General features: G+C 54.1%; 1 protein-coding gene across 2 annotated transcripts; it reads left to right on the plus strand.

Moving 5' to 3' along the window:
* The first annotated feature begins 291 nt into the window (after positions 1–291).
* Positions 292–12,973, plus strand: LOC138566231 (serine/threonine-protein kinase pim-1-like). 2 transcript variants are annotated; one of them, XM_069643298.1, is made up of 6 exons: positions 292–503; positions 7,851–7,951; positions 8,427–8,477; positions 9,006–9,369; positions 10,261–10,437; positions 10,995–12,973. In XM_069643298.1, exons 1-6 carry the CDS (start codon positions 419–421, stop codon positions 11,147–11,149), a joined length of 933 nt encoding a protein of 310 aa, XP_069499399.1. In that variant the 5' UTR covers positions 292–418; the 3' UTR covers positions 11,150–12,973. The 2 variants fall into 2 exon arrangements, with proteins under 2 accessions (XP_069499399.1, XP_069499398.1); XM_069643297.1 differs by lacking the exon at positions 292–503 and adding an exon at positions 5,939–6,314.
* The last annotated feature ends 593 nt before the right edge of the window (positions 12,974–13,566 follow it).

Genomic DNA, 13,566 nt, shown 5'->3' on the forward strand with positions numbered 1-13,566 from the left:
GTTTCGCGAAATACAAGTTGCTACTGAATTCGGCTAACGGGATCATTTAATTGCAAGCTTCCAAAATACTGCAGTTCCCTTGGCAGCCCAGAAGCATGGCCCCCCCCCCACCCCTCTGCTGTCAGTGCGGCCGCCTGGCTCCAGGGCTGGGAACAAGCAAGGGTTTGTTATTGGCATTGGCCACGCCCCTTTCTGGGGGGGCGGCCTGTGATTGGCCAGGGGCGGGGCGGGCGATGACGTGGGCGAGCTCCCTCTGTCAGTTTCCCCCTCTGCCGGCCTCCCTTGGAGCAGAGTCCTTGAGCAGCCGGCAGTGTCAGATCAGCCACCCTTGGGAGAGGCAGCAGGGGCACCTTGGAGCCAGCCAGCAGCACCCACGGATTGTCATAACTGCTGCGGAGCCCGCGCAACCACCGCCACCATGTCCACCGTGCAAGTCGTGTACCACCACAAGCTGCACAACTACATCATAAACTCCGTGTTTCCCAAGGAGGACTTGCCGGCCGGTAAGTCCGTGCTTTTTTTCATACGGTGCCCACTGGTGCATGCGTGTTGGTTTGCGGAGGTGCACGTGTTGCTGTATTTTTCCCAATCAAGTGGACTAATTCTATCGATCTCAGAGGGATGAAAGTGTGAGTTGATCTCGGAGGGATGAAAGGCTGAGTCGACACCGCAGGGAGCCGAATCACCAAATGCAGTTTGTGCACACTTCTGCAGCAGTCGCAATAACCACCTGGGCTGCCTTACAGACATATATGTTTTATACATTTTATTGCGCCTTTGGTACGGCCATGTTTGCAGGAATGCCTCTGGATTGTGAGCCCTGTTTGTGATAATGCAGGATTTAAGGTGACAGGCAGTGAGCTTTCAAGTTTACGACTTCCTCTCGGTAATTGCAAACAGCAGAGCGGGTAGGGGGCAACGTGCCCTGCGTGGAGACTCCTGTTTCGAGTTAGTGATCGTCACTCCAAGGCAGCAGATCCAAGACTGTAGTGGGGTGTTTTTAAAAATATATATATAGCGATAGGGGCAATTCGGCTCCAGTAAAGTGGACGGTTCTCAAAGTGGCATGTGACAGCTCCGTGGGTTGTGCGCCTGCGGCAGCGATCCATGTGTTGTGTAATGTGAAAGCCGCAAACGTTTGAGAGTTTCGTCACATGATTTGCAGGTTTGATTGGGGTGTTATTCTGTATGCAAACACGTTATATGTGGCAAAGCATGGTGGACCGAACCCCGACTCCGGCCGTGCTATGGCTGCCCTGCACTGGAGAATACGAACTAGCATAGCAAGGCAAGCACAGAGCCAGCGAGGAGCGCTGGCGCGTCGGCGCAGCCGCTGACATAGCCATGGGGGCTAACGCGCCTACTGTGGAGCTCTGCGTGCAGCCTGGAGGCCAAGCCAACTGTTCGAGAAAAGAAGGTTTTAAACTTTCTGGAACACGAGCAGCTCACACGAGATTTCGTTTTTAGGTCCAATGGTTGTTAGTATCACGTGTTCTCGACCTGTGAAAGATGAGCGACGCTTGCCACAGGGTCTGCGCAGCTCTCGCTCAACCCAGCAGGCTACCGTATGTGCCCTTGCAGCGCGTGCATCTCCAGTCGGGGCATTAGCTGCGTGCACATTTGACTTGCGGGGTATCCAGTTAAAGGGTGGCGATTTTGTTTAGAGGGCTGGAGGCCCACGGTAGAAATGTGGCGCGCAGATTGTGCTACAGCTGCTGGCGATGCGGGGGGTGGGGGGAGGCTGGAGCAGCTCTGGGTGTAAAAACTGGTTTCCGAGCGGGGCTCGGCGGTGACTCATGCCTGAATCACGCAGACTCACGACTCGGGAGCTGGGGAGAGAAACGGTGGGCGTTGCGTGTGGTGCAGAGGCAGTGGGGTCGCCTATTAAAGAGTGCCCCCCCTTCCCCCGTGTCACCCTGCCCGCGCGTGACAGCGCAGCCCCCGGGGATGTCGCACCGAGTCCCATGCCACAAGCTGCAGCTTCTGCCCTATCACGAGCTGCCTGGCAGCTGCGGTGTTTGCCAACCAGTGGCTTCTGATGCCGCCACCTCCCCCACGGCCTGAAATAAACTGCAGTGTGCATCTCTAGGGCGACCAACTCAAACGCCAGGTTGCAATATATCAATCCAGCTGGATAGCTGAGCGGGCTCGCGCGCCTGTTGCAGTCAGACATCTTTTCAGTTCCGTGGGTACGAAAGTTTAGCTCCGGCTGGTTTTCCTTACCCTTTCATCCGTCTGTGGGTTGAGACAATTAGAACCATCGCGTGGGTGTTAGAATTGTGTAATGCCTGCGTCTGCCGTAACTCTATTGAGTTTCCTGTTGAGCCCATGCCTTAACCAAATGCAATGCGTACAGCTTCCTTGCACATGTTTTATAAGTCCCCGATGGCAGGCGCTTAGCAACTTTTCGGGACAACATTTAACTTGCTCAAGATCACACCTGGCGGGGAGATTCCGCTTTGAACCGAGATTCCAATTTAGTTGGCTTGAGTTACACAATTGGCAGCAGGAACTTTTCATATCTTATGAGAGGCCGGGACGGTGAGGGGTGGATTGACGGCAAAACAACTGTGTTGTTATTGCCAATTACATCCCGTGCCAGGCCCACTCCTTGGCCTTCGCCCCCAAAAGCAGGCCCAGAAATAACCGAAAGGCCCGGGCGCAGGCTTCCCCTGACGCTAAGTGCCGAAGATTCCAATCTAAAGGCCGGAGGGAAGAGCGTGGCATTAGACGCCCGCACACCACTGCCATCTAGCGGCGCGTTGGGAGCGTCTGCTTTTCTGCTGTATGGTGTAAATAAACCATTGTAACAACAGTCATTTGTTTTGGGGTGACTGTTCGAGTGCATATCACGTGTCTCTTATTTTTAACAAAAACAAGTTTCTCGCCTTGCAGAAATGCGTGCTCAATATTGGCGATGTAGCCTAAGCCTGCCAACTTTTAACACCCCTAAAAAACACTGCTCTAAACTTAAGGTTTTTAAAAAAAAATAGATTCCCTTCTATAGGGCCTTAAAGAGCTAAATCGCCTCTAAGCGCTGAGTCCCCTTCCACGGAATGCTCTGTGCCAATGCATGCGTGGGGATTGGCCAAAAGCCACTCCCTGTTTCATAACGGCTGCCCCATTCATTTTAAGACATCCGAACAGCTTTGCACCCACTTCCTGCCTATGCAAGCGTCCCCGTGGTTCCTTCTAATCCCCGGAGTGCCCCACAGATGCGCGCGCTCGGCCCGGACCGCCCCCTCCCCCCACAGCGAAGTTGTAATGTCAGCTGTTGGCTATTGATTAACCCTGTAGATAATGACTTTGTTTTGGGTGGGTGACGGGGTGGGGGTTGACGGGACAGCTGTCCAGCCCTTCTCCCCCCCCACGCCCCCCCCCCCCAGGGAGCAGTTAAATGAGATACCCAAACGGCGTCTTGTGTTCTTCCTCCGAGGCCACTAAAAGGTGCCTGGGGTCAAGCAGCCCCCTGGTGGTGTAACCAGAGGAAAGCGGCGTAAAACCTAGCGAATTCACGCTGACCGGCGCGCAAGAAGTGGGGTATTTTTATCTGCACAGTAAATCAGTAACGCGTCGAGGCCTCTGGGACCCGGCAAACGCCACACTTGTGGGAGGTGGGGGTCCATGCTACCCATCCTGCTGGAAGGCCCAGGGTGGTCTCATCCGTGATCCCCTCTCCAGGGGGTACATTCTCGCTCATTTAACGCGCATTTCACCCCCTGGCCTTGCCTCTCACTGCTTGAATACAACGTCACTCCTTTCAGCGCAGATTAACTCCTTGGGTGAACCTGGAGCAGAGCCTCAACCACTGGGCGTGAGTCCCACGCCTTGGAGTAGAATCTCAAAAACTGCGTGTGAGTCTCAAGCCTTGGAGTAGAGCCTCAACCACTAGATGTGAGCCTCAACCGCTGGGCGCAAGTCTCACGCCTTGGGACAGCCTCTCAACACCCCTGGGCGTGAGTCTCGCACCGTGGAGTAGAGCCTCAACCACTGGGTGCGAGTTTCCACACCTTAGGGTAGAGACTCACGTCTTGGATGAAAGCCCCAACCACTGGGTGCGAGTTTCCACACCTTAGAGTAGAGCTTCACGTCTTGGATCAAAGCCCCAACCACTGGGTGCGAGTTTCACACCTTAACGCAGAGCCTCAACCACTGAGGGTGGGGGGGGTGCTTATTTCACTTTACCCCCACACGGGGAGTCTGAACGGTCCCCTTTCGCTTTTCTGGAGTATCAGGAACTCGCCATTTAAGTATGTTAAAAATACTTTTCTTGCCAAACCCTCCACTGCCACCCCCTGGACTCGAGGGCCTTGCGATTTCTGTTCGGACCGGACCTAAGTGGGTGTTTGTGCTGCACGCACACACAGGGCCATCACACGAGGCAACAGGTCACACTTATTTGACCAGCTGTCGGTTTCACGGCCCCATTTTTCTTGGACTGGGTGTTTGGACCTGTATGTCTCTTTCCCGTGGCATTTTGGGGGGGGTGCCGTTCCCAGGCTGCCCCGCACGCCTACCCAAACCTAGGCGGTGGTGAATGATATATTAACAGCCCGAGCCTGCATGCCTGCCATTAATCACAGTGTAACAGAGGGAATTGCCCAGGGGCAGATACCGGGGGCAGATTAGGAAGCACAATGCAAGTGATGGCCCTGGGCGAAACTGCATTGAGAACAGCTACGAGGAGGGGGCGGGGCACTGGGCATTGTTTCCTTTCTTTCGATGTTTGGGGGGGGGGGGGGGGGAAAGGAGCTCTCTTTTTTACAGTGTTTTCAGGGCCTCCCTCGTGTTATTTTGATCTGCACGTTTGCGTGCTTACAGAAGACACAATCTGGCCATTGTTATATCAGCTGGGTCGGTGGGGGCAGGGCGTGGGAGGGGTTTACTTTCTGTTTGAATTTCGTTTGTTGTGATGGTTGCCATGCTTCTATGAGTGTGCGTTGTGTGTATGGGGGCGCAGCCATCAAACGACCCTTGTGGTCAAGAGGATCCGAGGCACAGTTGCTCTCGGGTCAGGCTGTAGGGCTCCAACTCAAAAGGGGCGAGCCCCCCCCCAGAAAATCTGTGGGGCCCTTCAGACTGGTTAATAGAAAGGCTGTGCGCCAAGGTGGCACAGACAAAGCCACAGCTGGAGGAAGCCGCCTTTTTACGTGGCGTGGAGACACTTTTGGCCAACCTTTGAGAACCCCGATCAGAACATGGGGGATAGTGGCGGTTGCTCCACTCCATCAAATGCGATGGAGAATGTTTAGGCCGTAGGCCTTCGAGGAGTGTGGAATGTGCACAACTCATTTCATTACAATTTCAAACGAAGAACATTTAAAGTTTCATGTGGCATTTACATGTAAACAAGGGGCCGCGAATTCCTTGAGGGGTTTTGGTAAAATAATAGAACTGTCTCGTGCATTGCCTCCAAACATCCAATAGCGTGGAGGTTTGGGCCTAAATTTCCCAGAAAAGTGTATTTGTCCTTGTTGCAACCAGCACCCTTGAAAGCGAACACGTGACGCATGTGCCAATTTTAGAACAGCGCCCTTTGGTGTGTTTTGTTCTCCCGCCGGACAAGTGGGGTTTTGGGTGCGCTCTGCGGGAATTGGTATAAGGCATGTGCACATTTTGGGGAGAGCTTGCACGGTGCCTGCCCGCGCCGCCGTGCGTATGCAGTGCATTGTGTGATGTGGGAAATGCTGTGCATGGCCGTGCTCCTGCGGGAATGGCCCTACGCATGCTGTGCATGTCGTAATTTCCGGCTCAAGCACGCCGCTCTGGTGCAGCGCCTGCAAAAGACCCACGTGTGCAGCAGTGGTGGCCCGCGAGAGGGTCGGGCACCCAAGATGGCCGCCTCTGCCCTCGCGGCCGGGCTCAGGCTCAGCAGCGCAAAAGGTCTCCTCTGCCCCCAACAGGCCACACAATGGCAGCGCGCGCTTCCCCATTGTCGACGTCACGCGTGACTCCCAGGGCCGCGCGGGAAAGGGCGGACGCGCCCCCGGCCGCCGCTGATTGGCCGGGGCGGGGCGGTACATCCTTTATTCGTAATTGGCGCGGCGCTGCTATTGGCTGGCGGCGGTGAATGGATTGTAGCAATATTGTGTATCAGCCGGAGCCGGGTGAGCGCACGAGGGCTGCAGCCGCCGCGTGTGTTCGCCGACCCATTGCCTCCTGCGCGCCTGCACCGTGCCACGCGCCGCCCCCAGCCTCGGAGCCCGGCCCCGCCATGCTGCTCGCCCCGCACGCCCTGCCCTGCCTGGTGCTCCAGCAATTCCACTACCTCCAGGAAGAGCCCGAGGTGGCCCCGCCGGCGCCCGCCCCGACAGGTTCGTGGAACCGTGCATCTCCGCGCGGGCTGCACAGCCGCCGGAGCCCCGGTTATACCGCTGGGTTCTGCTGCAGTGGGCTGGTGCACGCCATGTAGGGGCGCATGCTGCGGGCTGTGAAGTGGTGCATACCCTGCCGGGGGGCGGCTATGCATATCGTGCCCTATATAGAAGGCTACAGGCTTCGGTGGGGGAGGTGCGCGTGGGGGTAGCACACTAGTGCAGGGTATGTAGGAAGGATGCCGGTACCCAGCCCCATAGGAAGGGATGCTGCCTGCACGGGAGGTGGTGCGTGCCCTGTGGAAGGGTTGCTTGCCTGCAGTGCACGGGAGGTGGTGCGTGCCCTGTGGAAGGGCTGCTTGCCTGCAGTGCACGGGAGGTGGTGCGTGCTCTGTGGAAGGGCTGCTTGCCTGCAGTGCACGGGAGGTGGTGCGTGCCCTGTGGAAGGGCTGCTTGCCTGCAGTGCACGGGAGGTGGTGCGTGCCCTGTGGAAGGGCTGCTTGCCTGCAGTGCACGGGAGGTGGTGCGTGCCCTGTGGAAGGGTTGCTTGCCTGCAGTGCACGGGAGGTGGTGGGTGCCATGTGGCAGGGATGCTTGCCTGCAGTGCAAGGGAGGTGGTCCGTGGGATGCGGTTTTCCGTGGGAGGTGGTGCAAGCTCTGTAGGGAGCGATGCGTCTGGCTATGGATACTCCACCCCTAGTACTGTTAGGGGGGGGGGTGTGCGCGCGCGTAATCACAATACGGTGTGTAATCACAATACGGTTTATGCTGCATCTTTGTGTTTATTTGGCTTGGTTGCGCAAGTATGGTGAGGTGCACGGTGAATGATGCATGCTCAATGGGTAGAGGGTGCCTGCGCTCTAGTATCTACAGCGGGAAGGGGGGTGGGGGGTACTTCCCGCAGGGCAGAGCGCGCCGCTCCCGTGGAGCCAGGGTGGTCTCCATGCTCCTGGTGTGCGGTGGTCTGCCGGCCCATGCTGTGGGGCGGAGCCATGGGTCTCGCGAAGTTGTAGTATTTCCCTGGGTGGCCACAAGGGGCCGCTGGTGTTTGCGGGATTCCCGTCTATTCTATCACAGGTGTTCTGAGGCGCCCACGCCCCGCATGCACACAACAGTCGTGCATGATGACACGTAATTGCGCGCAGTGTCCACATGAGTCTAATCCACTGTACACGCAGTTTCCTCCCTCAATGCGCACCCCATGAGCTCAGTCTGCCCCCTTATTTCGTAGGCTTACTACAGCGTGTAGCTTTGTGTGTGTGGTGCTCACCTTGTTGGCACGTTTGCCGAATTTTTTTTTTTTTTATAGTTATCTGGCTTGGGTAACCTAGTTGATTCCAATGCGACCACAAACCAGTCGTGGCTTCCCCTCTTACCCACACTGTGATCCTGATCAAGCCACGCAGCCGTGCCTTCTTAACATGGGAATGTGATCATTGTGCATGCAACATGCATGTAGCTTCATGTTGTATTTTGTATCCTGCTGGTTTGTGATGGTGCCTGTTGCTGACCCGCTTTTGCTTTTTTCTCCTGTAGTTAAAGAGCCATTTGAGAAATGCTACAAGCTGGGCTCCGTCATCGGCAGCGGGGGCTTCGGGACGGTCTACTCTGGGGTGCGGCTCAGTGATGACTTGCCGGTGAGTGCTGATCTGCATCCGTGTGCCCGCTGACCTGTAAGCCTAGTGTTGAGGTGGCTAGCCTTGCTACTGCACTCTTGTGGGTACCTGGCGCGTGCAGCTTTCGAGGTATCTTAGATTGGATGCCTCGGCCGCACGTGCTTTACACGTACATGTGCCGGCTGGGACCGATTGCAGCTGTAATGCAAGGCAACTAGTGGGGCCTGCCGTGCGTGCGTAGCCAGCGCTCTTTGGTGTGGACAGAGGCCCGCGTTGTGTTGGTGTGTCCCTTTTACGCTGTGATCTTAGGCACGTGGCACCTCTGCCTCTGCTGTCTCAGATCGCCCAGAACTGATGTGCTTAAAGAAAGGGCGTGATCTCCCAGAATGTACAATTTTTGCCCACGTTAAATGCAACCGCTTTCTGAATGGCTACACAGAACTCTGAATTGTGGTCCAAGCTTCTGTCGGTCTGATTTTGTTTGGTCTGATTTCAGGTGGCGATCAAGCATGTTGCCAAGGATCGAATCGGGGAATATAAACAAATGGTAAGTGTCACTGGATAATTACTCGTTGCTGTAGGACGCTCCTAGCCAAATACTTGGGTGCTTCTTTTTAAAAAGTGTTGGTGGCCACCCCAAATGCCAAAACGGCCTATTATAATTGAAGGGGGTTAGGGGGTCAACGGCTTGCTTAAAACACGCCCCGTCTCAGGCTTTCCTGGGAGACTCAGCCAGTTTGTAAACCGCTACACGGGAGTTGCCTCTTCTCAGAGGCTTGTTGCATAAGGAGTGCGCTCCTGTACTAGGGGCACCTCAAATCTTTGTCTGGGGGCTTGTTGCATAAGGAGTGCGCTCCTGTACTAGGGGCACCTCAAATCTTTGTCTGGGGGCTGTGTATGGGATTGGGACAACTTGAATCTCCGGCTGAGGGCTGCTATGTATGGGATTGATACATTAATGTACGTCTCAGGGTGTTCGATTGGAGGCTATGTATGGCCTACCTAAAGCGCATACATGGCATGTTCCCGAAGCTGTGGGTTGGGTATTGACTGCTGTGTGCGTCTTTCTTTCCAGAACGGGGTGACTGTACCCCTGGAGATCCTGCTCCTGAAGAAAGTGTCTTCCGGTTGCCGCGGCATCATTCGCCTCTTGGACTGGTACGAACTTCCAGAAAGCTACATCATCATCCTCGAGCGGCCCGAGCCCGTCCAGGACCTCTTTGACTTCATCACAGAGCGGGGCCCACTCACTGAGGAGCTGGCGGCCAAGTTTTTCCGGCAGGTGGTGGAGGCTGTGCGGCACTGCCATGCCTGCGGGGTTGTGCACCGTGACATAAAGGACGAGAACATCTTGGTGGACCTGCGGACAGCTGAGCTCCGGCTCATAGATTTCGGCTCCGGGGCGCTTCTGAGGGACACAGTCTACACGGACTTCGATGGTGGGTCCATGTTTCGCACTGTATTTAGTTGCTATTTGTGTTGGCTTAGCTGGTAGTTTAAGTGCCTATTCTGGTTTATACATCTCGGCTAACCATCAGGAGGGGTCCTTCCTTCATCCCTATACAAGCCTTGAAAATTCTTTACAATCCTGCCAGACTTGCAGGTTGAGCAACTTAATTTAGCTACTCGACCTAAAAGAAATGCGCTCGACTCGTGGAGGCGAGTGACATTTTTAACAGCACAGGGGTGTATGTGTGGCGCACAGATACCCAGAGGCTATCCGTATACTTACACCCCATAATTTCATTGTTTTCCAGCAACATCGAGTACTATGCAAATGGTACGCAACCTCTGTAAAAACGGTATTGGCATACTTCATCGAAAAAACATTTACCTTGTTCGATGAGCTTCTTTTTGGATTGTTTTTCGGTTAAATTAAATATATGGGGTGCAGGTTGCCCCCGTGCATTTTCAACCCCCAAAAAATGCATTTTGCCCAGGCAGACCTAAACCGTATGTAAAACGACTAGTCTATGCAAGTAGATTTTGATAGAGCGGCCAAGCGTATCCCAGTACACAACTGGTCATGCTCTTAAGTGTTGTGGCGTCTGTCCTAGATTTGGGGGGTGGTGGGGTTCCGTTGACAAATAATGGCTTATTGTAAATGGAACTGTTGTGATGTCTGGATGTAGTTCAGACTCAACGTGGAGATGGGATGTTGCACCCATGTCTTTGCCCACCATTTGCGACAAATCGCGCACACGTTCCTTGGTTGCCAGTTGGTGCCCCTCTTAGCACCTTCCCCCTCCCGAAGTATTAAGCATTGTGAACTGGGTCTCTGCATGGCTTTTAGGCTGTTGGTGTAAGTTTCCACTTCTTTCCTTCTTCAGGCACCCGTGTGTACAGCCCCCCAGAGTGGATCCGCTTTCACCGGTACCATGGGCGGTCGGCCACTGTCTGGTCCCTCGGCGTCTTGCTCTACGACATGGTATGCGGCGACATCCCCTTCGAACACGACGAGGAGATCCTCCAGGGGAAGATACAGTACCGCTGCCGCCTCACCCGTGGTAAGTTTGCAATGCTGGGGCTTGACGCTGGTCTGTCATGGACCAAATCTGATCTAACCAAATCGAAATGGCGCCTGCTTATTAGAATGCTGTATTTTTCATTGGGCGGAGAGGGGCAATGCAACAATTTGTATATCTTCGTGAGCTGGCATCGAGCTATATGTAGGTTGTCAAGATAGCTTGGTGGGTCAATAGCCTTGGCTACAACTCCTCCTTCATCTGTTATTTGAATTTGGGTGCCCCTTGAGCTCCATGAGCAGCCTCTTGGGATGTGAGGTTTCAGGAACTTTTGTTTTCCCCCGTAGCTGGTTTACGGTCAGGCAACCGCTACTCCTAGTCGGGTTACCCGCTGGCATAGAATGCCACATTCCGTGAATTGACAGTCGATAATTTCATATCGACAAATGACCAGGGTCCTTCTAGCTTTGAGCATGCAACTTTCCTGGTGCCCCCTAGCATACCGGGTCCTTTAATTCAGAGTTTGTTGTACAAGCCAACATATTCAATGGGGATACCGTGGCAGTTGATTTACCTGTATTTATTTTTCTCCATGGCAGAATGTCAGCACCTTGTGGAGTGGTGCCTATCCAAGCGGCCGTCGGAGAGACCGTCTGTGGAGCAGATCTTATCTCACCCCTGGCTCACCGGAGAGCCCCTCACAGACCTCCCCACCACCAAAGAGCCACCTGGCAACAATGAAGAAGGCCTGTAACTGAGGCGCTGGACATGTTATAAGCCGCACAGAGGCTTTGAAGACGGAGGGTCCCAAGGGCCCAGCAAGGACCGGGCGCTGCCCATGGTTGTGTCCATGTGGCACTTGATCGCATCTGGTCTCAACTGGGGATTAGTTGAGCATCCATGCGTAGCAGGTGGAACACCTCCGCACTTGCTGGACGCGTATCTAGGCTGCCAACGGTTGGGCAGCCACTGCACAAGCTGAAGTGGGCAGGCAGCCAATGCCTGCATCCTGGCAACTAGTCTTGAGGTGGCTCGGACCAAGGAGCAACGAGCTGGACTGTAGGCAAGCCCGGCCGGGCACCTCTGGGATGGGCATCGAAGGATTGACACCTCCATGGTTGAACACTGAGTTTTCTTGGGGGGGGAAACTGTCTTTACGAGGTACATTTGAACATTGCGGGGGGGGGCGGGGGGGCGGAGTGGAGGGCCAGGGAATGGACTCTGGAATAGTGACACCTGCAGTCCGCCAAATAAAGTTCGGATTGTTGGCCAGAAGTGTATAACTGGAGTGCCTTGTCAACAGTGGAAGCCCTCTGCCCCTTTTGGGTGGAAGGAGTATCCATGCACCACTGTGCCTCAGGGCAGTCTTGTTTACTGTGGCCGCAGGGCAGAATGTGGGTGGTGGGGGTGGTATTCCCACAAGAAAAGGCACACCCACACCACTGGTGGGTGGTGCGTCTCCTCCCCGCTCTCACCCCCACCCCCTCAATTGTGTTCTAAGGATAATGCTGCTGTGAAGTAAAGCTGCATACTTTATTTTTTATTTTTTTTTGGGTGGGTGCAGCCTCCAAGAGCAGAATGCTGCTTTTTGTATTTAATTTGTATGCTCTCTTTGAAACCGTCTCAGGGAGAATGGTCCATTTGGCGACAGTCCCTTCCCTGAGCTTGGCTGGTATTGGGCTGTCCCTTGTGTTCTGGGGGTACTGGGAGGGGGGGGTGGCCACCTGGTTCAAACAGGGTGCACTCTTCCTTCCCCCATCCAGGTTGGAGAGGAGCCAGTGTCCTATCGGAATCTACCTCCTTGTACCGATGCGCAGGGACCCTAGTTTCTTCCGCTGATTGGGTTGGAGAGCTCGGGTATGTCTTAAGCATCCCCACCATTCCTTGCTCTGGCAACATTGGTGTTCCGGGTACTCTGTGTGTATTTCCCCACCCCACCCCCTCATTTCCTGGGTTGGGAGGTTAGTTGGCTACTACCACGAAGAACGGGGCAATGGGACTAGCTACCTGCAGTGGTGAGCTGGCAAGATGGGTACATTCCAATGGCTCCCCAATTGGCTGCTAAGTTTCCGGTGTGGTTGGTACATGAGGTAAGCAAAGGGAGGGTACCAGGAGCCTTTTTTTTTGTTTTTCCTTTGTCCCAAAATCTGTTAGTGAGTTTACACGGTCCACCTGTGGACCGCTGCTAGCACTGCCACACCACCCTTCTGGCGGAACGATCTGTTGGGGTTCCAGCAGAGAGCAGATACCCGCTGCTCGGCCCCCTGCAAGGTTGACTGGTGTCCCATTGGTCTGTGTTCTCAAGCGGCAAAGGGGAGCACTCGGGGTACAAGACCATTACATGTCATTACATTTCTTCGGTCAAGTTAAGATTGTGTTTCTGTCTTTCGAAAGTTGCTGCTCTGTTGCAGACCTGGTTTTATGATTTGTGACGCGTAAAACAGGAGTTATTTATGAGACATTTGGTTTGTTTTAAAATGTGAAATCTATTTATGAGAATCTTTTGTTACATCTTCGAGATCTGGTTTTCCTCTTATTTATGATGGCCAAGATTCTTATTAAAACTTTTTTTTTCTAATCCTGGTGTTACATTTACTTTAAGTGACCTTTTTATCCTGATTCAGTATCTCTACCTGCTATAGCGGCATATTAGTCATTTCTGTCCCAGCCAGCGCTGGGAATGGGACGGCGTGCTCCGTTGCACAGACCCAGTGGCTACCACATGACTGTCTCGGATCCGGCGCCTCGACGAGCAGAAGTCTTCAGAAAGCGGTCTGCTCATCTAAGCGAGAGTTGCTTGAGGCAGTCCGCAGAGCGCAGCGGCTCGCAGCGGAAATCTACCAGCCAGCTCTGAAGCTGCATTTTCGCACTTACCGAGTAACCAGTCCTTCAAGTTTTCGGAAGACTCAAACTGTCAAAGCCTCGGTGTTGCAGCTGTCCAAACTGATTTGCAAGTCAGACACTAATTTATTCAGATGAATATTGTGACCAATCAAAACAGTCCATTATTCGCCTTAAAGGGTCTCTTACTGAATCAGAAATTGTGGACATTCTGGTGTTCCCATAATGCTCTGTGCACTTTGATTTTATGCAAATCGCCAAGATTGACTTATGGAGAGAGGTTGCACAAGAGAGGTTGCACAACCGGAGGGGGGACACTCCCCTTCCTTC

This window comes from Ambystoma mexicanum, chromosome 2p (genome assembly GCF_040938575.1).
Source record: "Ambystoma mexicanum isolate Mex_15411 chromosome 2p, UKY_AmexF1_1, whole genome shotgun sequence".
Taxonomy (NCBI): Eukaryota; Metazoa; Chordata; class Amphibia; order Caudata; family Ambystomatidae; genus Ambystoma; species Ambystoma mexicanum.